The following is a 25,603-nucleotide window of genomic DNA, read 5'->3' on the forward strand; positions in this document are numbered from 1 at the left end:
GGGTTGAGTAACTCAGGCCAACCAACTGTCAGATGGTGACGTTATGGCTGCTCCACCTAGGGTGACCATTTCCATAACACCAAAAAGCAGGACATTATGTGGCATATCAATAAATTACTATGGTGTACATAGGACTCTGGTATACTCTCATTTACAATACAATTTCTTTGTGGTTTAACTATTTCGGACAGGTCGAAATCGCACTGTTCTTATACTCTAGAAGCTACTGTTCTCACCCAATTTGGCCCACCATCAAATGCTTGACCGCTTTGGAAAGCTGAGACACAGTAGTTTCAGTAGAGACCATCAGAATAACTGTGATGTACTGACACAGGGCTGAAGAGGCTAGAATATAGTTTTTTCTTCCTGCCAGATTGCAAGCATCTCTGAACTAACCACAATTCAGCCCTATAGGTCACTTGAATGGACTTAGAAACACAACTGAGCCCTAGCACCAGGCCTTGTGAATCTTTGTGCAAAAGTAAATCAAAATAGAATGAAAAATGAGTACTTTAGACCAGTGTTTCTCAAACTTTTCAGACCAATGACCACTTAACCAATTCAACAAAAACTCACAGACCACTTAGTTGAAAAAAAAAAAGAGTAGACCTGTACACAATAGGCCTACTAAACCACCTGCTTTTTGCCTTTACGCTTTGCTTATTGTGTCAGAGGATTCATATGATTTAAACTGACATAGCTTACTATGGATTAATAGGATTTAATTTGGATTTGGTTCAACATTGCAAACAACTCATCTATATGATATTTTACCACGTCTGTTCGTGGACCACTTGGGATAGCTTGCGGACCACCAGTGGTCCTCGGACCACACTTTGAGAAACACTGCTTTAGTTAGACCATTATTTACCAAGGTATGCTCATGCGTTTTGTAAAATGCCCTATGGAAACTCCCCATAGGACTTTTGGTTACCCAAAATGCATACTGACAATAAAAACCTTACTGTGTAGGAACCTCTTTAGAAGCATAATCTTGGTCTCAAATGAAAGGTAACACTCTGAGGTTTCTTGTAGACTATTTGGATTGTATGTCAGGTGTTCTGATATAGAATGACTACACAAAATATGGAATAATTACACAAAAGTCTCTATTTTTGCATTTACTTTGTTGGTTCAATGGTTGTGTATAAGATACACTATACGTCTGCACAACTAATATTGGATAAAACATCATGAATATTCAATTTCTAAGGATTCTTTTGAATATTTCGGTACAGAATATGTTGCATCTACTTACTGTGTTGCAGCTACACTGCAGCCAGAGGTCAGGGTAGCACCAAAAGCGGAGGAGGGGGAGGAGGGCAGCAGGGATTAAATTTGACATATGATCAATCTGACAATGTAAAGCACTATACAGACTGTACATAAAAAATGGTAATTTTTTGATTCCCAAAAGTCCAAGCTTTCATATGATGTATAATATTACTATGCTAACTACATAGCAATATGGTGCATACAATTGATTTTGAATGTGCATTTATCCCAATCCGTGAATTAGTAAAACACACTTAGCACAAAGTGAACACACAGAGAGGTGAAGCACACAGTATCCCGACGCAGTGAGCTGCCTGCTACAGCAGCGCTCAGGGAACAGTGAGGGGTTTGGAGCCTTGCTCAAGGGCACTTCAGGCGTTCCTACTGGTTGGGGTTCGAACCGGCAACTCTCCGGTTACAATCCGAAGCGCTAACCAGTAGGCTAACTTTCTGTCATTGAAGCCGGAATTAGGGCTGGTACGGTATGGATGTTTTCTTACCGTGGTCGGTAAGCAAAAAATTACCGCGGTTTCGCGGTATACCCCCCCCCCCCCCCCCAAAAAAAAAGAATGGATTATGAATTTTGTGCCACCATCAGCCATCACGGCCAATTAAACTTTAGACAGCCGCAGTAAGTTCAAAGACCACTGGACCAAATGCTTCAGACATGAAAGAAATAAGCAGTTTATCAACAAGGCTATCACGATTTTAGAACTGTTACATTCATGACGCTTATGCTAGTGTTACAACGTTAGGCTACCGCACGTTTTAATGGCTACGTCAGGTTGTAACAAAGGTAGGTCCTAGGCTAGCCAGGCTAGACCTACATGTCGGTGTTAAGTTAAATTCTTAACAAACTAGAACATATTTTTTAATTCTTTCATGAACTAAACATGTAGGCTATGACTCCTTTCTGGCCAAATTTCACAGCTTTCGCGTTTAACAGCTTTATGTAAATCGAGTTTGAACGGAGAGAATAGAAAAGTGGTACGATTGTGCCAGTTCTCCCCTACTCTCGCTTAGTAGGCCTAGGCTAAACAAATGGAATGTTGGAGCATTGCGCTTCACAACACAAACGCGAAAGGTCGGGTTTGCTTCATATTTTGATGATAAGTTTTGAAGTTTTGTTTTGAAAACGGAGGGTTAGCTTACTTAACGTAACTCCGCTCTTCAAGCCTGTCTCAAAAAGCAGGACAAATACGCGTTCTGCTTGATGTTGCGCAGGACGCAGGACAGGGCATTGAAAATCAGGACAGTCCCTCCTAAAGCAGGACGTCTGGCCACCCTAGCTCCACCACACATGTACGAACATATAGGCTACAACATATACAAACCTGGATGACAGATACATTTGTATCCTCCAATCTGGTCAAGACATGTTGCGCCGTTTTGGCAGGGATTAGATGCACACTCGTTAATTTCTAACTCACAGCGTGAGCCTGCGTAACTAACTGGGCACCGACAGGAGAAGGACCCAACAGTGTTGATGCAGCGCCCTCCATGCTCACATGGGTGCCCTGGAAGTTCAAATAAATACAAATTAAAGAACATACTTACATGTTCAAACACATAATCAGTGTCTCTTACCTAATGAGCACTCATCAACGTCCACACTGCAGTCACGACCCACATATCCTGTAGGACAGGTGCAGATGAATTTCCCAGTTACTGGGTTTGTGTCGCAATTGCTACCTTGTGGACATGGATTGGTTATGCAGGCATCGTCTAATTGACACAACAGACCTATAAAAACATAACACAGAAACTAGCATAGCATTCAACACTTGGACATTTTCAATTATTTAATAGTATGTTATTTCTGTGAATACCCTCCAAATGAATGACAAACCCCTCTTTCTTCTTACATTTACTCCCCGCCTAAAAAACACTTTAATGAATTAATGAATAGACTTCATTAATTGCCCCTGTTATTTGTTTATGATTTGTTTGATTTTAATGTTGTCAAAGACTGTTTTTTTATTGGATAAAACTCTTTACATCGACAGGCAGTTCTTTCTGAATTTATCAAGCGAGCTCCAATGGCAATGTCCGCACACATACTGTACATGCATAAGTCCTCACCAGTGCGTCCATACGGACAAACACAGCTGAACGAGTCAACTCTGTCAATGCAAGTTGCTCCCTGTGAACAAGCTGCATTTACGCACTTATCAATGTTCTCGCTGCAGTCCTCTCCAGTCCAGCCACGCGCACATTCGCAGTGACTCCCTGTGTCTGTTCTTACACACTTTCCCCCATTTTTGCACCAACCAAAGGAAAAGCAGTCCTTCTCTGTGCAGTACTGACCTAGAATCAGAGAGGAGTGCTTTAGCATTGTCAGTTTGCAACATGAAGAGGGAAACCGAATCTACCCCACAATCGCACTTCAAACAGTGTCGCAGCTGTTCTTACTTTATCTTCAGCCACTGAATGGTGAAAAGTGCAAGTGAAAAAGACAACAACAAACATTAAGATATTTTGGGGGATTGCAGCACATTACAGGCAAATCATTTATGGCCAGGTTTATGTACTATGTCTCGTGTCTACCTAGTGACACTTTGGACTGCCCTGTCTGTTTTGTGAATGTGTTACCTGTCCACTGTTTTCCACATTGACAAGAGGAACCATTTAGAGTTTTTACACACGTTCCCCCATTATGACAAATGTGCTGACCACAGACAACATCCTCACACTGTGGACCAGCAAAGCCTGAGAGAGAGAGAGAGAGAGAGAGAGAGGACTAGGATAGAGATCAAACAATTCAACATTCTAATTACATGAACAAAAATGAGGTTGACTAGCCTATAATTTATCATAGCCTATAAATATGCAGCATTACCTGATTTGCAGATACATTTGTATCGTCCAATCAAATTAAGGCAGGATGCATTGTTTTTGCAGGGGTTTGATTCACACTTATTCACCTCCAGTTCACAATGTAAGCCCATATAACCCAGCAGGCACTGGCAGCTGTAGGAGCCCAAAGTGTTGATGCAGCGCCCACTGTGCTTGCAAGGGTTGGAGCCTGAAACACACATCACACTCCTAGCTGACCTACGCACTGCTAAAATGAACAATAAATGGTCAATTCAAATCGGTAATCACAAACCTTCCTACAGTGCCTATTAAAAAGTACCCCCTTGGATATTTCCACGTTTACTGCTTTTATAAATGGAATCTTGATCAATTTAATTTTAACCTTTTTTACAATTATTTACAAATGTCCCCTCTTTAATTTCAAAGTGAAAGCAGATTTCTACAAAGTAAGATTAGTTAATTGAAAATATATAATGCAAAATAAGTGATTTTACCGACTGTGAATGAATGAATGAATGAATGAATGAATGAAACAAACGTAGACAGGCGATCTGCTAAAATTGTAATATGCGACAGGATTGCAAGAGACAGCAAAGATACCCATGAAACTCCAACATGACGCATCACATGTGTACATTAATATGTGGAAACCTGGGACAAAGTACCGCAGCAGGAATCAAAATGGCAATGTATCTTTCATACATGTGTAAATTCATGTTATAGAAATAAGCCAAAAACAGTGTGTCGTGGACCACATCGTCACTCTCACACCAGGTTATTTTTTCTTGTTCACCTGCTGAGCACTCATTGATGTCCTGGTCACATGCACTGCCTTGGTATCCTTGAGGGCAAGCGCAGGAGCTCTTAGAACCCGCAGGAGCTTCAACACAGATTTGACCCTCTGAACACGTTTTAAGCACACAGTCATCTGAGGGCAGCTCTGGTGTGGAAAGACATTTACATAAATAATATGAAGCACGTCACCATTGGCAAAATCTAACCTGATGGCCGAAAGGTTGAAAGGAACACATCTTCTGAGGCAGTAGTAAATCAAGCTGTACTCGTGTTCATACAGTATGTAGCTCATATGGCTTAGTCAGTTAGGTAGTAGGGTGTATTTTTTATAATATTGAGTAGGATTATACATCTGTTCAGGTCAAAGGAACATCATTTTGCATGGTACACTGACACACTCTGTCTACACAAACACATATACATGTAATCAATTAACAGTAAAACATAAAAACAGTGCTTTTATAGCATGCTATTGTTACCTGTGCAACAGGTGGATTGGAGGTGTATGATGAGGGAAAAAAGTAAGAATGTTTTTGATTTGAGTCGCCTGGTCATGGTGATCACTTTCTCCATCTAAATATGCCAAAATAGACTGAACACAAAGAATGACACAACATAAAAAAAGTATTGTGTGAATGGAGCAACCCTCTCATCCTCTGTGTCTGTGTAGGCATAGCCTATCTATTTACTCTTTGAATTTAAAACCTTGAGGAGCACATTCTTTATTTTGGGAAGGTTGCCGATTTGTATTTAATTAGTTCAGATTTGCTGCACAATGCGAAAATGTTGCTGTAGTGCTATTTGGCTGCAGAGGGAGATCAGTTCTCCCTAGACAGCTGGAGTCATCCATTTAGCATGGTCAGATAGTCCACTGAGGATTAATTTACTGACCACAGGGCTCTTGGACTTTGATTGTTTGAAGTTTACACTGCATGCCCTCATGTCTGGGGACTGCCGATGTTGAGTTGTATTTTCAGTTTACCAAATGGGTGAGGTAATCTACTTCATCAGCAGTTGTGTATTGTTCTGTAGAGTTTTGTAAAGCTCTGCATATTATTGGAAAAGTCTCCATTCACTGTGCAGTGTGTGGCAATGATAGCTGATTTAGGCAAAAACAGAGGAAATACATTCATTTACCGACATGATTTCGGTAAATGAATTTCATTTACCGAAATCATTTTAATGAGCTTGTAGATGATTACTTCAAACAAGCTTTACATTGCTTTTCAGCTTTGCGTAACATCAAAGTCAAAGTCAAAGTCAAAACATTTGAATTATGTTGATATTACAGTACAGTTGATCATTATGAAAGACATGTTGCTTGGTGCATACATTAGTGTTTAATTCTAATGTTGTGCCTTTCATTCGGGTCTGCTTTAAAGACTAGATGTCTTTCTGCAATTGAATATCAAAAAGAATAAAGGGAACCTGGCTCACTGAAATTTAGCTGCTAATGGAAGGAAATATCTGCATCTTACCTTTCCTAGGAGAAAATTGGCAGCCAGTAGCCGTCCTCTCCGCTAACTGATATTTTTGCCTCTCTTTGAAAAAAAATAAAATAGGCCAAGGGCATTCAACTGATCAAAACAAACACACATAACTGCCAGGAAATGATGAGCCACTTTGTTTGAGTTTTCAGGGTTAAACAAATGTACAGATGAATAGATAACGAAAGGTAAAGTTTAAAGGAGGTCTTTGCTACAGTCACTGACAAAAGTATTGGCACCCCTTTAGAAATGTTGGTTTTTAAGCAAAATACACACACTTTTGGAGTTATTTTGAGAAAACAAACAAACCACAATAGCTCAACATAACGGAAACAACAATTTGTTTCCCCAAATTCAACACAAAATATCACCAAAATGGAGCGGGAAGTGACAAACTGACACAGTCAAAAGTCTTGGCACTCTTCACAAAAAGTGTCTTTTTCATCAAATCAAAATAATCAAGTCTAGACCTATTAGGCTAGAAAAGGACTACAGAGATATGCAACCGCCACATGATTATAGTTATAGATCCTTGTATACAATATCATCAGTACATCATATCTATTTCTTGAAAAGTACTGCAAATGAGTCAACATAACATAAAGACGACATAATCTCTGAAGTGTCAGTTCCAGGGCAGGATAAATTCTGTCACACAGAATACTTCACCTCTGACCAAAGATGATGGGGTTAAATATGCTGCTCAGGGCCACAATGGTGGCAGCACCTCATAGGAATGAACTCAGCTCTCTGCTATTCCACTTCAGAGGCCAGGTCACTGACCACTAGACCACAACCACCACTAGACCACAACCTAATATGTTCTCTATCTAGTCTGACCAGCCCATTCAGTTGACAAGCTCAGACCATTTGCTGAGCTCTCTTTTTGAGTATTTTAGAGGACTCTAAAGCACAAAGATATGCTCCGCAGTGAAAAATGACTGTATACTAAACTACCTCATGTCTAATCCATGGACACACCATAAAACCAAATAGATATATAGACAGACATAAGTTTATGGCTAATAAATAACAGTATTCTTGCTTGGCATAGGGAGCACCACAGAAAACATCAGGATGGATGCCTCTCCCTAAGTCTTGCTGCAACCTCTGTCAGCCTCTCTCCTAATTGAACAAATTAGCCACAAACAGCTGTTACCTGTTAAAATGACCTGCTTTCATTTCATTGCCTTGGACAAGGGGTCTGATAGCATCTGCACGCAGCAGCTGTCAGCCTCTCTGATTAGCTTACCGATTCCTGCTTTCAATATATTACGACAAACATAATTACCCGGACATCTCATTTTATGGATTCTACAAATCGCTGGGTGCAGCAACCATGCCAAGTGGCTATCAATTACAAGTGCAGTCTCCCTGAGAAAGAATGGTGGATCTGCCTCTTTTGTGAGCACATCCTCATAGTCAATTACATCAAAATACACACATTCTACAGAGAACTTTCAATTATTATGACAGTCACAATAACACCGCAATGCGTTTGAATAACGCACATCTGGATATAAGAAGTAAGAATAAAACAGAGAGATTTGCATGCACCAGATCCTCGAGTGTATAGCCTGTTTGGTGTTGCAGCAGCAAATAGTCCTCTCCAGATGTCGTCATGCTATTAGACAGAGGACATAATGTGCAATGAATGATCACGGCAATTACCTGCCCACTCAGTGGAATGAAGCGAGTCGTGCATACATTCCAAACCGCTCTCCGAAAGGAGGCTCAGTTGTAAGTGATGCGAGAGGCATGTGCTGATATCCAGCCATCATTTTCAGCAGATTCTGAGAGACAGAAATTGGCAGGGAAAACATTTATGTCAGTTGTTACAGACCAACTTTACTACTTTCTGTAATGCCATTCAAAATCTTCAGAATTAACTACAATTCTTCGTTCCAACAAGCTCATTTTCCACACCATAAATGACCAGAGACCTTAACAACCCTTAGTAGACCTGTTCCAAGACATCGAAGACACAACATACATGTCATATGTACATGTAAGTAATTAACTGGTACACTTAATAGGTTTATTCCACTGTATCAAAGAGTAACAAGGTTGTAGCAGCACAGCTGTTACATTTACACTGAAGACAATGAGGCCTTGACTGGAGCTAAGAATGGTTTGTATATCAAATCTATCATGACCAGATTTACCCCATCCAGCAGGTCTCAGGTCAGCTCTTTGCCTTTGATGAAAATTTAGGCAAATTGGCAAAGTTTTGTAAAAGCACTCAGTATTACAATGTAACAACTAAATGTAGGTACCCACAAATACATAATGCAAGTACAATGATAGTACCTGAAACTATATGTTGTTACACAGGTTGTACCACTGTGCCTAATTAGGTAGGTACACTGTAACAGCGACACATTAAAATAAAGTGTTACCAAAAGGTCTTCATAAGTCTTTCCAAATGAGCCCCTGTTGATCATCCCACACCAGTTTAACTCCAGCCCTGGGCTCATAGCTGATGACTTTTATTAGTACGGCTTGCGTAGACACCTCTGCACTCTAGGGGATGATGCATTGTTTTTGAAGCTGTGCTGGCAAATTGAGATTGCTAGAACTAGAACTGTGTACAGATTTGGATATTACCGTGTGTGCTCCGTAGTAGCTTGGTTGTAATATGTTACATGTGAAAATCCTGTATTCTCGAATATCCAAGACAAATATATCTTAAGGGAGACAGTAAAGATCAACTTCACTTAATGTGGCTTCAGATGTATGCTGTCTGTATGGCTATTTTTCCCCTCTTGTTATCATAATAACTTAGTCTGGCCCAACACATGGAGTGGTTAGCTGTACACATGGACAGAGTAGAGTTGGCAACATGTGTGTCAGTGTGCTTCCTTTTCCTGGTGAATGTCTCTCAGCTTTACAGCCAGCCAGGGGTGCGTTTCCCAAAACCATAGTTGCTAACCTGTTAGCAACTTAGTTGTTTTGCAGTGGGTAATTGCGTTGCAACCAACAAAGTTGCTAACTTAGTTAGAAACTATGGTTTTGGGAAACACGGCCCAGTATAGTGGAGTGGAACCCCCACTACCTGATATTTTTTACAATTCCGTTCAATTCAAAACACTTTGAATTGCCTGAGGGGCAATTTTCACAGTCATGTAGAGTAGTATAAACTAAAGACATGGCACACAGAGAAAATAATATAAATAGATGTGTAAAAAGCTGTAGAAAATAAATATGTGTAAAAACAGGTAGTTCTATAAGTGTGCTTGTAAGCAATAGTACATACACCACTTAGCAAAACAATGTTCTCTCTGCCCTATCTGCTCTACTGCTACTGTCAGTTTGCTCACTTTCTCTCTCTCTCTCTCTCCCTTTCTATTTGCTCACATTTTCTGCCTATCAATCTATCTGTCTGTCTCCTCTCTCACTCCCCCCTTCTCTCTCTCTCTCTCTCTCTCTCTCTCTCTCTCACACACACACACACACACACACACACACACACACACACACACACACACACATTCTCCTAAGTATTAATTGCTTTTACAGTGATGGCTGTTTTCCTCAATTTCTTAACTTTTTCTCACAGTCATAAATGCTGATTGGTTCAGTTGGATTTTAATATATTTTTTTCTCTTTATATAAATCTCTCCCTTTCAGTAACTTTATGCTCATAGGTATTCTGGCCTGAAAGGATCCCTTTGAAAGTTGGTTTATGTCCACCCCTTATTAGATCACCCCCCCCCCCCAAAAAAAAAAAAAGAAAAGGAAGAAAACCCGAGAGAATGAGAAAATGGAGAGCTAGAAAATGTCTGATTAGATTTTGTCCAAGGAGAGAGCCCGTAAAGTCTCTGATGCTGACCTCTCGGCTGGCGAATGCAGTTATGTAGCCTATACCTTCGCTTCCTCTGGAAACACGATTGGAAAAACAATAATCTCAAATTAGCTCTGATTTTTCTCTTATCATACTGGATGTGACAGCTCCATTGAGGATTGTTAGATGTTGTTCTCCATTTTAAAAAACGATTTCCAAAGATTGTATCCAGGCTTCTTAGATTTCAAACATGCTGCCCGTCCGTCTCAGGGGGAAAAAATATTTGAACCTTTTCTAGAGTATGACTGGCAGTCTCTGATAATATGGAATTGACATACTGAAATGTCGTTGAAATGTCATGTGCTGTGATTAAAGTGAACGTGTCCATTCTATGGACCTCTGTTTTTAAAAAAAAAAAAAAAAAAAACATTTCCTTCATTATCAGTATGTTTTGGTTACATTATCTATATTGTATGGGTGACTCAGAGGACACATATTTGGATTTGGCTGAGTGTGGTCACCAAGACTGCATGATATAGACCCAGGCCTTGGCTGCATATTTCCCATAATCAGTTTAGAATATATTGGACTTGAGCGACTATGAACAAGTGGATGAAACTGAATGAAATATGGGGCAATACCGGTACAGTGAGGAGTAATGGAGGAATGCCATTTGTCCTGCTGACTGTTTGAACTGGCTGCTCAGTCGTGGAATCAAGGCTTCGGGCATCGCTCTTGCCAGACTTTTGTTTGATAGAGGTAGTTTGAGATGAGTTCATGCCAGGGTCATGCGGCTCTTTGCATATAACCCACTGCACATTCAAATCAATCTGGCCATATGTGAGACAATAAAATCAATAGCAACAATTGCTTTGCCTTATGATGTTAGCGATGCTAACCCCCTCCTTGCAAATAGAACCTCTCATACAAGAACACAGCGCTAAATCCTCCCCTTCTCCTCCAAACCCCCACATGCACCTCCTCATCTGTATTTTCTCCATCTCCTCAGGGAATATGCGCCGTGCTCAGCTATCTCCAGCCATATATCAGGGAGGGAAGCCATTATGAGTGGCTATTTTCTGCCCTCTCTCGGCCCACTCCCGGCCCCCTCCCTGCCGGCCATTACAATTGAATTCATCTCCACGCTGGGGGACTGCATGGGAGACGAGGAGAGGGGATGAAGCTGGAGGAAGCCCAAAGGGCACTTTCATGCTGCTCGCCATCACAAATTCCACCAAGTCAATATGAACACTTTTGCACACACACACTCCTCCCTAACTTCTTCCTTACTTTCTTTTTTTCTTTTTCTCGTTCTTTTTCGCTCTTTTCCTCATCTCTCTACCTACCTTCCTCTACTCCACAATCGCTCTGAAGAAACTCAGAGAGTGGCTCTGAAATTATTAAACTTTTGATATGTAGACCTGACAAAATGTTTTGCTCTATAATTGCTGCTGGATCACTGTTTAGTTAAGAGCCTCCTCAAATGTGTGGGGATACAACCTGTCAATAAATGCTTGAGTGCTGCTTAAGTACAATAAAAAACAAGCAAAAAGTAGATTTGCAAAGTACAATTTATGAATAATGTTTACCAGTCATACACAAATGTCAAAAGAACGGCATGGCTGCTAACGAGGTCTGTGAAATAAACTGCTCTGTGTAGTATTGGAAAATATGTGGAAATACTGAGAGGATAATCAAGTCATTTATTGTAAAATGCTCTTTAGCTCTCTGTCACATTATTAGCCTTGAAACTGGACTCACCGTTAGAGCTGCTTGGGTAAGTAATTTGAGGTAATAATGATGTGTTTGGGGCCTTCTCTTATTATCGAGCACATAACATTTGTCAGGCTTAATGTGTGATCTCTCCACAGATGCACCTCCAATCCAGCAGGAAAACAACATTTTAGAAGAGTGAACCATAAACTCATCTTCTTTTGAACTCAGCACTGAACACTGTACGTGCGTGTGTGCATGCATGCGTGCGTGTGTGGAGAGGCGGGAGAAAGACTATGTATCTGAGTGTGTCTATAATGAAAAAGACCTCACCTGTTTGGACCCATTTGAACTCACGTTATCATGAGTTCTTGTGACACATACTGTACATAAGTTTCAAACATTTCTTTTTTAGCTATCTGACTGGATCCTCCTCTTATCTCCTGACCAGTGGTGTGAACCCCATAGAGCGCATGTCTCCCGTATGCTGGACTCCTCTCTGCCTCACCTGACAAGGGCGACTTCCATGCTGTATGGGTATGGAACTTATCTTGACTTCCTATTCTATTCCTAAGATATCAGTGTTTATGAATCCACAGCAGGATAATAGGGAATCATTTTCATCTTAATATGTTGGCCTGGTGGTGTTGAAATAGAGTAAAGCTCCCTTTTATACAAAACTCTAAATTCTTTATAGATGAATGACAATTTGTTGTCTTTCCACTCACAGCAGGCATGCTTTCTTAGAGCAAGAAAGCACTATTATGTGGACAACTACTGAGAGAGAGATGAATGCAAACTATTATGATGAAAAATAAATGGGTGAGATGATATACTCAGGTGGCTCGGCGTTGTTTGATCTGATGTCTCGCCTCGCCTCGCCTTCATCTCTCTAAACAATGACAGTCTGACGTTGTGGTAGTTTATCATGTCCGGTTCAGTTACTCAGTGTTAACACACACACACACACACACACACACACACACACACACAAACACACACACACACACACACACACCGCCCTATGTGCTTGTGCGTGTGTGAGGAAATTGTGGTCATGGTCAACTAGAGTTTTCATTAGGAAAAGACAAGCCTTAGGGTGTGGTGGCGTTAAACACCACACTGGTGTCTCATAATCAACTTGTAGAACAACATGACAAGAAATATCGGTTCATGTGCCAATGTCACATTTTCATAAATGTGAGATATATTTCTGATAAGGAAGGGTTTGTTACACCTGCAATATAGTGAACATACTATATTAAAATGATGTAAATTCTAGATTCTAGAAATCCTTTGGATGTTTTTTTTCCATTTTTATTGGATGTGTGGTCTCAGCGACATGTGCCCGATGTTTGTGTCCAATGTTTGTCCATGAAGATAAGCAATGTTAATGAGGGGAGATATGCAATATCACACATTTCATCCCCTACCATAGAAAATGTGAGAAAAATGGCTCTGTCACTGATGAATACATGAGTGGTGTATAAATGGGTGCATTCGTGTGTTTGTGTGTTTGTGTGTGTGTGTGTATGACATTAGGCTTATGTTTCAAACTTGATGACTGTTATGGATTTTGTGTCTCTGTAGAATAATTCATCCAACACCTTATTGATTCATCATAATTAAAGAAAGCAGACCATGTGTTTCATGGAAAAAAAGGTTTAAATAATTGAGGAAAGAGTGCATTGTTGGTCCTGCTTCAGTGGTTACAGAAAGTCACCGTATCCCTTGCTCAAAGGGCAGACAGATGTTTTGATTGACTAATGATTTGTTTGTGTAGACAGACCTGGCAGACAGTCTTTAAAATCAATGCGCCAGATGATGCCTTTTCTATTGAAAACGGATGGAACATTGTCTGCCAGGTCATGAGGCAGGTACGTGCCGCTTGGAGATAATGTGAGGGAGATCTAGGCTCTCACAGGGTCATGTTCTCCATATCCAACCGTGTTTTACCTGGTTGAGTCGTTTGCTTTGATCTTCTGCCATTCTCTATTGTTTTTTTGGTCACGTATCATTTCCTTAAGACTTTCTGACCTAATAGTAAGTCTGAATCACTATTTGCTCATGTGGATTTTTTGAAATACTCAGAGCTTACCCCCCCCCCCCACCCCCACCCTTGACACTGGTCTTCATTTTCTAAATATAAATGCATTAAGCATTAAGGGTGATCAACCCATTACATTTTAAAACTACAAATGAACATGGTGTACATGGTGTGTGTGAAAGTCTATTTTCATTCAAGACTTATAGGTTATCTGGCCTCCTAGACAGTCTGGGCACTATCAGAGACCAGGAGGCAGAACATTTTCAGACAGCTCAATGCTGATAAGATGGCTGTTTTGATTGTTGCTTCAGAACATATTGCCCCTGTGACCCGTCCATTGCATGCTCTGTTCTCCTCTCTTAGTGAATATGCCCTTGGTCATCTGCAGGCAATTCTGAATGCTGCTGCAAGACTTGCCAGGTGAAATTGGCAGTCTTACTTTAGACTCTTACTCATACCCATACTCATATGCAAATTCTCACTCTTACAGAAAATTGCACAGCCAGGCCCTTGCATATATATCAGCTGGCTCTGTTAGGTCAAACAAACCAAATATCCTGTCTCACACACTTGCCGAGAGACCTGTGATCAAGCTTTCGAGGCTGTAGTACCTTAACCATTAAGGTTTGCCAGTTCTGTTGGTTATTTCAAAAGGAAAGTAGGCTATAAAGACAGTATCTGCTTAGACATGTTGATAAACTGCATGCACTTATTTATGTACTTTATTGTGCATTGTATATTTCTTTTATGCATTGTTTTTTGTGTATATCTTCATTCTATGCTCTATTATGTTCTTGCAAAATATAAGTGACTTTAGTCTGGAGAGAGCTGCTATACAAATACATATTACTTAACTTATTTCTACACAATCTTGTAGCGGTAGAAGCTGCTTTTCATAGGAACATTTAGATTTCAATTGCAATGTAACTTTTGGATGAGCTTACATGATGCATAAAAATGGGACTAGCCACTCAAACTTCCTAGGAAACAGCTGTTGCCAGTTTGTCAAGGCCTCTGATCAGGTAACTACAGTACAGTGATTGACAGAGCACATTGACATTGACGGTGTTTAGACTCAAAGACCCTGTACCCCCCGCCCCTCTCACAGGTAAGTTCCCTGATGCCTGAACAGAAGGAGATTGATTTTTGTAATCCTGTTATCTTGGCATTTGCCCATGTGCTAGTGGGAGTTCTCTACCCGGTATGCGGGACCCCCAAACTGAATTGCAGTCCTTTTGAGATCATGATCAAATGCGGTTAACAAGTCACATGAGGAGGAATCCCGTGAAGGAAATTTGGTCTCTGCATTCATCCCAATCTGTGAATTAGTGAAACACACTCAGCACACAGTGAGGTGAAGCACACACTAATCCCGGTGCAGTGAGCTGCCTGCATCAACAGCGGCGCTCGGGGAGCAGTGAGGGGTTAGGTGCCTCTATGCTGTGTGAATAATGTCTCTATGCTGTGTGAAAGTAAATGTAACTTTGATGTATTCACCATATACTTCATACAAAACTAAGTGATGTATTCACCATATACTTCATACCAACAATGAATATCATGAGATTTGGTAAAAGTGCAAAAAAAGCACACAAAGGCCAAGGCATTTAAAATGAGGGGAAACTTTATTTATATAACACAGGGACACTGGCAGGGGAAGGGCCAGCCCAGCGTCTATATTACACCATTGATCTGCAAGGCTGCGTACATACTCAACTGGATTTGGAAACCAAGATTGCAGTGGCACTAGAAACACACGCTTAAAACAAGAAACTTTTCCCTTTTTTTTCTTATGCGTTTTTTCTCTTTTTGGTACAAAATGGTACAAACAACAATACAAAATATTTGTGCTGTTGACAGTTTACAAAAAAGTCAATTTTAACTTCATAACTGTGCAATGATTGTGTATTTTTTCTATTTTTGTTTTAGATGTTTTATTTTTACTCTTGAATCGATGTGAGTATAGTACACTCCAGAAACGTCCTCTGGAAACAACCTCGGTCATGCGGGCTGCTACACGTTTTTAAAATGTTCTGTATGATAGTTGTTATATAATTACTTTGTCTGTTATAAAAAGACACATGCAAAAAAAGCTCCAATTGTACATATATATTTCGCCTAACTTGTTTAGCCATTTAGCTTCAAGCAATTACTACATTATGTACACACAAATGTGAGTAACATAGGGCGTCTCCAATTAAGACTGAGTTTTGTCTGCTCCCAGCACGAGCGCGAACCCTGTCTGATGTCGCCGTTTAGTATGCCGCACGCTCCGTGGGTTTGTGTGAGGTCCAGAGATGTGTGGCCTGCCAGAAACTCACTTTGCCCTACTTTCTGGTGGCCGGCTCCTCTTATAGCTTGTTTCCATTACACTGGAGCGAATCGCCTCCTCCGACAACTTCACTCCGCTTTTGGGGCTGTGTCGCAACATAGCGAGGCCTACTTAGCTGGGTAGAGGGGAGAGGATTAAAATGGCTGTGTAGTCGAGTTCAGTGTTCTGAAAATGGTGTAGCAGCAACACTGACTTCATCAACCAACACAGCTTCTCCTGCTGTTTCTGCAGTGTCTGTAGTAGGCTACAGTTAAACCTGACACTGACATTATGGCCTTATACCAATTGTTGCATGGCTTCACTTATAAATAATATGGTCAATTATGGATATTTTGCCACATCAAATCCTGATTGACTGATCCCTGGCAAAATTCAATCTCCATTTGTATGTGGTTCAGCTCTTTGTTTTAATTTTATTCCAAATTAATTCCTAATTTTATTTACGCCAGTTAAATTTGCTGCTCAGAATCTTCATCACGTAGGCTACGAAATGACTGGGAGAAGAGGCAAAACATAATTCACTCCCATGTAATGGAATCAGCTGTGAAGTTTGTGAAGCACACAGTGGCGCGCCTGACTGCAATTCTCTCTCACTACACTAGAGGGCACTGTTAAACAAGCCAATCAACTTTCAGCCACTTCAAATCAAAGTGTGCAGACCCATACATACACACACGCACACTGATGTGCTGCCACACAAACACACACTCAAGATAATCAATGCACACTACTACAAAAAACAAAATCGCACGGTGAGAAATCGTCCAGACAGACGCACGGATCCCCATGCAACCAGATTCCCGCCGCTTAGCCCCGCGGACAACCTGCAGTCAACAGGCCACTTCCACAACATACAGAAACAATCCGTGTTTTTTCCCACTTGTCAATAAATAAAAAAATAAATACGTGGAGAAAAGTCTGTCAATCCATGATCTTCTGCCCCATGCTCACCCTCCCGTGATGGCACCATTTCTTACTTCAACCATTCCATCATCCAGCCAGGGGTTTGCCTGCTGATATGAGCACCTTGTATGGCTTAGTCTTGTCCTCTCTCTCTATCCAACTGTCTGCAGCCCACAGACTGATCCGTAAGCAATGACTGCTGCTGAAAGCGAACAACTCATTTTTAGATACGGCGAACTCAAATGCGGAAAAAAAATGGGTGGCTAGGTGGGAGACAGGTGTTTATTTTTGGGGTGTCGCGCTGAGCGCTCGCCTTTCTCCCCTCATCCGTTAAGGGCCGCAGGGCCTGGCAGCTCTGCCTCCTGTTTCCCAGACAGCGGACTGAGGGGATCTGACGCGGCACCAGGTATAGACCAACGAGGCGAACAATGGCGGCAGGGGATTGAGCTGTCTGGATAGCACCGCAGCATGATGGATTTTGGATGCAGACAGGGTTTTAGACCCAGCATTTCTCTCTGGGTGTGCATGAATGTGTTTTGGAGTGTGTGTTTTTGGGGAAAGGAATTGCATACAACAACTATGTTTTCAACAATAAACAGTGGTTAGATGGGTTGGCCATAGGCTTAGAATTCCTTGGAGTTTACTATAAACTCAAATGGCTTTCTTGACTGTGTTGAAGCTTGCTATTCTTCACAGATAAACAACATGAAATAACCAAAAACACTGCGATCAAACAAAAAAGCAAAACAAAAAGTGAAATACATATAAAAAAAGAAATCTAAGAGAATATACAAAACCAGCTAAGTTCATACAGAATGATGGTTAAAAACATGTGTAGTGGTAAAAAAAAACAGAAATAAGTTTATATACATCAGTTACATTTATTTCAACTGTTTGTGACATACAAATAAAAAAAATGCAGTGGCTGTTTCAGAGAGAGTGTGTGTGTGTGTGCCCTCCGGCTTGCTATGCCAAAGCGAAACAGAAGCAATGAGACATGAAAACATATGATAAAGCCACATCCCCTGCAGGGAACTGTGAGTGTGCAGAGGCATCTCCAGAACGGCACAGCTACTGCACTGCACTGCACTGAACATAAAGCTCACCTTGAACTAACTACGACGGCTTCCTGCTCATTGGCTAACGCAAGGCATTTGTTGTGATGGGGGTTGTGGTGTGGGTAATGGGGGGTTTGGTAGTCGTAGGGTCACACGGTTCTGGACGGTTCGGTACAGCAGTGGGGTCTAAGTTATGGCAAGCGTGGTCACACCAAGAACGTGGTCACAATGACATGACGCCACCAGCCCAATGGCTGTCTGAAGATAAAAGGTGTAAGAGGTTGAAGTACCTTTAGTTGGAAACATGGATGGAAACACCATCAGCCATGTTGACCACTGACAAATAAGACTGGCCAATGGCACTAGCCGGACCTTGAAGGCTGCTAACTAAGATACAATGGACAGCAGGGGGAAAGGCAGGAGAAAAGACTAGACCACTTCACGACACAAATGACAAATCCTGTGCTATCCCTCCCCTGCCTCAGGAATCGATAAGGCATACTGTCCTGAAATGTGAATCACTGTTACATGGGTGGCAGCACCCAAAGGGGAGAGATGGGGTGAGCCAATGTGTGGCAACACAATGTGTCATCGGCCAGTCTGGACTGGAGGCCTTCTCTCCCACACCTCACAGGTGTCGCTAATCAGCTCATATCAGTATGAGCTGACAGATTGCATCACATTCTTATGATGATAGTGATCAATAGTGGCTCTGACACAAGGATGTCGTGACTGAACTGACTGGGAAAGACCCGACAGGAGGTGGGCTCCCCCTGGATTGGCGGGCCCTGTTCCTGCTTATTCCCAGGGTTACCACAGTAATGGCTTGTGGAGAGAACTCCTGTTGCAGTCATATAGCATTACCATATTTAACTAGGGAAATGGCTCAGAGAACAGGGGGTGCTGAACACTGTGGGTTGGAGGGGGAAGCTGAGATTTCCAAAAAAGGTAAAGGCAAAAGTTTGCATATCTAATCGTTACAACACACAAAGGAACTATTTTGCACTTGCTGCCTAGTCTATTTGGAGACTGGTGGGTAGGCCTTACGAGAATTACGACGAGTATTTCACTGGCAGAGTGGTGTGGAAGTTTTTTTTTTTCATCCCTTGAGAACACAGCTGTCATCACGCGAACCACTGGCAATTAGAAAAAGACTAAAACAACCACATTTTCCCCAAGTATCAGAATAACAAATAGCTTTCAGGGTTAATGATACTGAAAACGTGTAATCCAGGCAGTTTCACTGTCATACTGTGATCTCACTGGCTCACTGTGACTTTAGAAAGATATGATTTGAAAAGGAGTCATCAATCGTCTATTTCAACCGCAACGGGGGGTAAATCAGTAAGAAGAACCCCTGCGGAGGCAGGTTCTAAAGGGGTAGAGAAGTCGAGGCTCAGAGACCTTTGAGTACTTTGGGTGTGGTGCTCTGTAACCCTCTCAACAGCACAGGAAAGAAAAGAAAAACATCAACTTGAGCACCAACTGCTTAAGATTTCCTAAACACTTCAAAAATAGGATCTTTTTCCTTCCTTTTTTTTGTACATCGTTTTGACTTTTTACAGTTTATATATATTGGTTTAATCAATTCAAATAATCAACCCTACGCACTAGAGTAACACGTTAAGGGTGTTGGGGAGAAACATCATGCATTTCCCGCCACCCATTCCGCACACACCAATCATGTCACCTCTGAAAAGAGAGGTTTAATCACGATAGCCGCTTTACCTTTGGGCTTCGCCCAATACCAATTCCAATCCTTCCTAACAAATTAACAAAGTCAGTACAGTATACACACACACGCACACACACACACACACATACACTTGCTGCCCTAAAGTGTCCTGCTTTCAGCAGATGGATCAAACACAGCAAACACACACACACACACAGAATGGCACACACACACACAGGTGGACATCCAAAAATTGAACAGCCATCCAAGCTACAGCTTGTTTCTGCACGTTACGTATCAATACAATCAACAATCATTGAATTTCCACGCACAGTTTGATTAAAGGATTTACACATAGTCTGATTAGGAATGCACGTCGCTGCTGTGCCAACCCACAGGCTCTCACACTCAGCACACTCCCGTCTCAGCCTTTGGACAAAAAAACAAATCTGTTTTCTCCCATGTCCTCTCCCAACTAATCCCCATTTCTTTAAAGCACGCAATAAAAAGGAGACAACTTACGTGAAGCACTTACAACATGATTCTGTCTACACTACTGGTAACCCTACAATCCCAAGGCCAAATCTCAACTCAGTAGCCAGACAGCCGATTAGGCTTCTGCACTGGGCCGGAGGTGGGGCGCTGGATGGGGCTTCAGACTGGGGACACGCCAGCCATCCGTGTGGCCAACCAATCCTGAGATTGACGAAGTTCCAAACAGCGAAATAACAAAACAAATTACAAAACAAAACAAAGAAAGCAAGTAAGAAAGAAAGAAAGAAATGCACCAGTGAAGGCACTTCTTAAACAACAGCGCTTCTCTCTTCAGAAGAATTCAAGTTAAGTGAGATAGCAACTCTTTCCCTTTCAAACACTCTCTTCCTCACGTGAGAATGTTGTGGGAGTATTTTTTTTTTTTTTTTACTTTTCAGTCTCCTCAAGCAGAATGCAACTCGACCTGGCTGTCTGTGGAGGACTGCAGGACGAATGAGGGGACATGGGCAAAGGGATGTGCCAGGTAAGGGCAGCTGGGCAGAAACTATGGAGCGACTGGCATCCCTTACACATCTAAAAAAAGCTTGCACTTACGGAGGGCTAACTCAAATAAGTAAAATACTGTGAACACAAGCCTTCATCAAAGAGAGAGAGAAAAAAATCATAGTTAAAATCAGAATACAAAAGAAAGGAGAGTAGAACCACAACATAATGTTCTTTTGTCTTTTTTTTTGTTTTTCAAAGACTGTCAGCAGAGGATAGTACACAAGATGCCTCTGTCAAGTCCTTGTCTGTTTCATGACGTGTCGGTAAATGTTGGTTTGAATCGGTTGGTTGTTTTGTGGGTTGTGGGTGTGGCTGTTAAGAGAGTCCTGCTCTGTGATTGGAGAGCTTGGCCAGTTGGCATGGGGTTGGGTGGTGATGGGGGTGTGGGAACCTCCATTTTTCATTTTTGGGCTGGGGTGGGGTGTCGGGAGTCAGAGGTGCTCTAGTCATCGTTCCCTCCGCCGTACATGTCAGCCAGCTTCTTGAAGCGCGGGCCCCAGTCGTTGAGGTAGTCGTAGTCCTGGTCGCCGGTGCTGGAGGAGTTGAGCGAGCTGACCGAGCCGGCGGTGGAGCCGCTGCCCTCGTAGTCGAACACCAGCAGTGAGTCGTACGGCGGAGCCGTGGGGTCGTTATCCGCTGCCCTCAGGCCCTGTCGGAGAGAACGTCACAGGAGGGGGTTAGCCGGCGTGGCTTAGAAAGGCCTTGCACCACGGGGAGGACGGCAGGGGTTCTCAAAAGGGGAGCGAGACAGTTACTGGCCGCTGCTTTAAAATATTGTGATTCAAAGGAAAAGAAACTGTGTGTCTACGTTTGTGTGTGTGTGTGTGTGTGTGTGTGTGTGTGTGTGTGTGTGTGTGTGTGTGTGCGTTTTCTATTTGAGTGCTATCGAATACCATGTTCCTCACGTGTGTCTTCTTCATTTAAACACTAAGCAGTATTAACACGTCTGTCTGGCCTGTCTTGTTTATTGCAAAACTACAGAGCCTTGTCCGCAAACTCCTCTTGTCCATTTATTCAAATCCCTGCGGTTCAACTAAGCTGATCTAAGCTATGTTTGGGATGTGTGAAATGCAAGCAAATAATTAAAACTTCAGAAACTGATCCAGGTAGTTCCAAACGTGACTGGAGCACTATCGACTAGAAGTCAAAAGGAATGCTAACAGCACTATACCCTCCACCTTATAAGTGTATAGACTTCAGATCAGATTTTGGAGCCCCCGCATTTTAAATGGTTTAGACATTTCAAACATGCCTACTATTGATGCTGTAATTGTTGTCACCTATATTTAGTCCACATTCCATTATGACTACCTCTTGAATACTATATTAATATCATGCAACACACCATGGCAAGACTAGCACTTCATGAACCAAAAGTTTATGATATTAATTGTCAAATCAAATCAAATTATTGTGCCTACAAAGACAGGGAAAAACCCTCCTTCGGTATTCCACACCAGACCCACTCAGCAGCCCTGCCAGCTTGCCCCCGGGCAGGCCGTGTATTCCGAGCAGGCCGGAGATGGTATGCTACTCATCACCATAACGTTTCCCAATAGGGATCCGATGCTGCCAGTGTAGACTACACCCGCTCCCCTCTGCCCGCTTGTGTACACAGGTCAATTACAAGAACACAGGCAGCCGGGGAGAGGGCTGGGCTGGGCTGGGCAGTGCTGGAGGTGGAGGTGGAGGTGGAGTCCCAGGGCCCATGGTGTGTTTTTGGGGCAGGCAGCTAGCTGGACAGCACATGCTAGGCCCAGCGCTGGCACACGAGTGGTACAGAGAACAAGTGTCAGTCCAAACAGAAGGGAAGCAGGAGGATCACATGCTTCAAAAGCTACATGCAGCTCCATGTTTAGCTACTGAGATCAAACTGAAAATTAAGAAAACTAGAATGTTTAAGGCAACCTCTTTCCCTGGCCTTAATGAGGAATGTGACTTTTCCCCCTTTCTATGAAGTATGGACATTTTGGTGTGCTTTTATTGAAATCTACTTCTCTCTCTTTCTCTCTAGAGATATGTCTCTTTGTCAGTGTTTTGTCAATTAATTGTGTTTTGGTAACCTACTAGTTGGTCACATGGAAGGCTCCACCCACTAATCACCTAAGGGTGTCCATTTTAAGCTTTGTTCTACTTCCTGTTTCTATGCCCTGATGAAGGCCAATATGGCCATAACGCGTAGGCCCATGTGCTTTTAACCAGTTCTCGTCATGTTAAATTAAAGGCTTTTTTAATACTTTTTCAACTTCAGAGTGCCTCTGTAATTTCTCTTTTTTGAGAATCTTTTATCTCTCTCTCTCTCTCTAGCGTAACCATCTTTTATCTCTTTCTCTCTCTCTCTCTCTAGCGTAACCATGACAATATATATATATATATATATATACAGTATATATGGGTCATTCTATACTTTGGGGTACATTTCAAGTGTAGAGAGAAACCAATCATTAAACTTTTTATAGTCATGGAACACATGTTAGTTAACATGACAATCATTCGCTGATCTTAAACCTGTAAGACTTAAGTATTTATTTGAAAAAAATGATGCACTAACAGACAAATCTGTCAACTCTGTTAGAGACAACTCTGTAAATTAGCAAATGTGATACACTTTTAAATTATGGGCCCTATTTTTTGGCGGAAAGCGGATTATTATCCCAGCGCAAAGTTTATTCTTATCTTGCACGTCTCTTTTTTTCAGCAACATGCCAAGGGGTGTGTCAATTAAGAAACTAAGGAGGGGTCTGGCGCGTTGTCTAAAAATCGCTATCGTACACTACCTAAAATGCATAGCGCCACTGACCAAGAGAAACCTGGTCAGGGAAACATAATTATAATAAATATATTACAAAATACATCTCACAATGATTGGTCAATAGTTATTCACCAATATGGCCATAACGTGTAGACCCATGTGCTTTTAACCAGTTCTCGCCATGTTAAATTAAAGACTTTTTTATACTTTTTCAACTTCAGAGTGCCTCTGTTCTAATTAATCTGTGTAAGGGATAACGGTCACTGAGGTGTCCTGTTATACGGAATTAATGGACGAGGGCGAGGGGCAAATAACTCCCCGACGCGCAGCGGAGGCCTCTGCCCCAAATCCATTAATTCCATATAACAGGACACCTCAAAGGCTAGCCTGGCGGGCCATCCTATATCATTGAAATGTATAGTCCGGAATCGACCCATTCACCTCGCTTAATCCAAGGGGCGGGCAGAGAATTGTCTTTCAAACTGCCTAGGCATGCAATAGGCTAGAGCTACGACCATATCCGTATCCGGTCGGCAAAACGGCAAATACATCCTTCTTCGAAAGGAATGACTTAAGTGCATTGTGTTGCTCAACTTTCAAAGAAAAGCACAAGTCCAACTCCTCCAAAGTTGACGCCAACGCCGATTCAAACAACTGCTCTTCGTTCGCCATAGCCACCTTCCTTGTTGTTCACCGTCGTAGGACTGTCATCATCCTGTTAAGCCTGCCTTAAGACTCTCTAACAAAATAGAGCGCTGTGATTGGATGACGTCCACGGCGTCAGCCAATAGAAATTCCTATGGTTTGATACTAGACGTACAGGCTGAGCAAATTAATTTGCCGCCGCTAGGGTGCGTCTAGATTTCTAGGCTACTCAAAGGCCGTTATCCCGCTTATCACCCGGTTGCTACTATAGGCAATAGTCATGCCTTTATAGCACACTTTTCACTTCTGGAACGTTGATCTACATGGGAACATCACACTCTGCCAGAAGCACGCCCCATTTGCATTGAGCTCAATGAGCATCAAACCAGCTAATAGGCTAACTGAAATACAGTACACACCATGCCAATCTCTAGGTATGGTGAAGTGTATGTGATTTGGGGCTATTTTAATTCCAAAGGCCAAGGGAACTTTATCAGGATGCATAGTATCCTGGATCCATGAAATAACTGGCCTTTAAAAATAAAAATCTGCCTGCCTCTATGGGAATCTAACATAGGGGTGCAAATACTTATGCCCCCTGTATTTTAAGGAAGAACACTAATTTATTTATGATACATTATTCATTCACAAAGAAAAGTGGTGTCCTTAAAGGTTGGATATTTCCTTTAATTTTTTTGATTAAGATCATTTCCAAAAGATGATTTTATAATTTTCTTATTAGCTTTAGTTTAGTAAACTTTAGCATGGGTTCAAATACGTATGGGCCTCACTGTAGGTCAGCAGGGCCTATAGAACAGTTCACTTGGTTTGGTCCTCCTATCCTGACACACAGTCCATCTCTACCCCCCAGTGAGAACACATGTGTTGTATATGGCTTGACAGGCAGCAGGAAGACAGAGAAGGAGTAAAGTGAAAAGCAAAGCAGGAGACAGATTTGCCCAACCTGTAGTGTGTGTTTGTGAGTGTGTGTGTGTGTGTGTGTGTGTGTGTGTGTGTGTGTGTGTGTGTGTGTGTGTGTGTGTGTGTGTGTGTGTGTGTGTGTGGAGGGGCACCTTGTGTGTGTGTTTGTGTGTGTGGGTGTCTGTGTGCACGCGCTCACCTCGTTGATGAAGTCTCCGATGTCCCCTGGGTGGGGCAAAATGGGCCGGATGGGGTACTGCGACTCGGGGATGACCGGCCTCTCGTCCACCCTCCGCACCCCTGCGGGCTTGCTCATGATGTGCTCCAGGGATTCAGGCTGTTGCAACTGGCTCAGGTC

The 25,603-nt window shown here is 42.1% G+C and overlaps 2 protein-coding genes and 1 long non-coding RNA gene across 10 annotated transcripts in view; 1 reads left to right on the forward strand and 2 right to left on the reverse strand.

Annotated features, from left to right (window-relative positions):
• Nucleotides 1–7,153, reverse strand: part of LOC121713037 (neurogenic locus notch homolog protein 1-like) — a 37,836-nt gene extending 30,683 nt beyond the window's left edge. For 2 of the 8 annotated variants that reach the window (XM_042097289.1, XM_042097288.1), the window contains exons 1-8: nucleotides 6,366–7,088; nucleotides 5,367–5,479; nucleotides 4,886–5,032; nucleotides 4,115–4,300; nucleotides 3,868–3,984; nucleotides 3,358–3,582; nucleotides 2,863–3,018; nucleotides 2,610–2,792 (exon numbers count right to left, since the gene is read on the reverse strand). In XM_042097289.1, the coding sequence (XP_041953223.1) occupies nucleotides 2,610–2,792; nucleotides 2,863–3,018; nucleotides 3,358–3,582; nucleotides 3,868–3,984; nucleotides 4,115–4,300; nucleotides 4,886–5,032; nucleotides 5,367–5,460 (1,108 nt within the window). In that variant the 5' untranslated portion in view covers nucleotides 5,461–5,479; nucleotides 6,366–7,088. Of the gene's footprint in view, nucleotides 1–2,609; nucleotides 2,793–2,862; nucleotides 3,019–3,357; nucleotides 3,583–3,867; nucleotides 3,985–4,114; nucleotides 4,301–4,885; nucleotides 5,033–5,366; nucleotides 5,480–6,365 lie in introns of all 8 variants that reach the window. The other 6 variants (XM_042097293.1, XM_042097294.1, XM_042097287.1 and 3 more) reach the window with 5 other exon arrangements.
• Nucleotides 1–11,644, forward strand: part of LOC121713041 — a 46,024-nt gene extending 34,380 nt beyond the window's left edge. Inside the window, exon 4 of the long non-coding RNA XR_006032729.1 lies at nucleotides 11,168–11,644. This is a non-coding gene — a long non-coding RNA (uncharacterized LOC121713041). The remainder of the gene's footprint in view (nucleotides 1–11,167) is intronic.
• A 3,880-nt stretch (nucleotides 11,645–15,524) lies between these two features.
• Nucleotides 15,525–25,603, reverse strand: part of LOC121714148 (cadherin-4-like) — a 43,652-nt gene continuing 33,573 nt past the window's right edge. Inside the window, exons 10-11 of the mRNA XM_042099350.1 lie at nucleotides 25,445–25,603; nucleotides 15,525–21,576 (exon numbers count right to left, since the gene is read on the reverse strand). The exon at nucleotides 25,445–25,603 is cut by the window's right edge and continues 6 nt beyond it. Coding sequence (XP_041955284.1) covers nucleotides 21,370–21,576; nucleotides 25,445–25,603 — 366 coding nt within the window. The 3' untranslated portion in view covers nucleotides 15,525–21,369. The remainder of the gene's footprint in view (nucleotides 21,577–25,444) is intronic.

The sequence above is a fragment of the Alosa sapidissima genome, chromosome 7 (genome assembly GCF_018492685.1).
Source record: "Alosa sapidissima isolate fAloSap1 chromosome 7, fAloSap1.pri, whole genome shotgun sequence".
NCBI lineage: Eukaryota > Metazoa > Chordata > Actinopteri > Clupeiformes > Clupeidae > Alosa > Alosa sapidissima.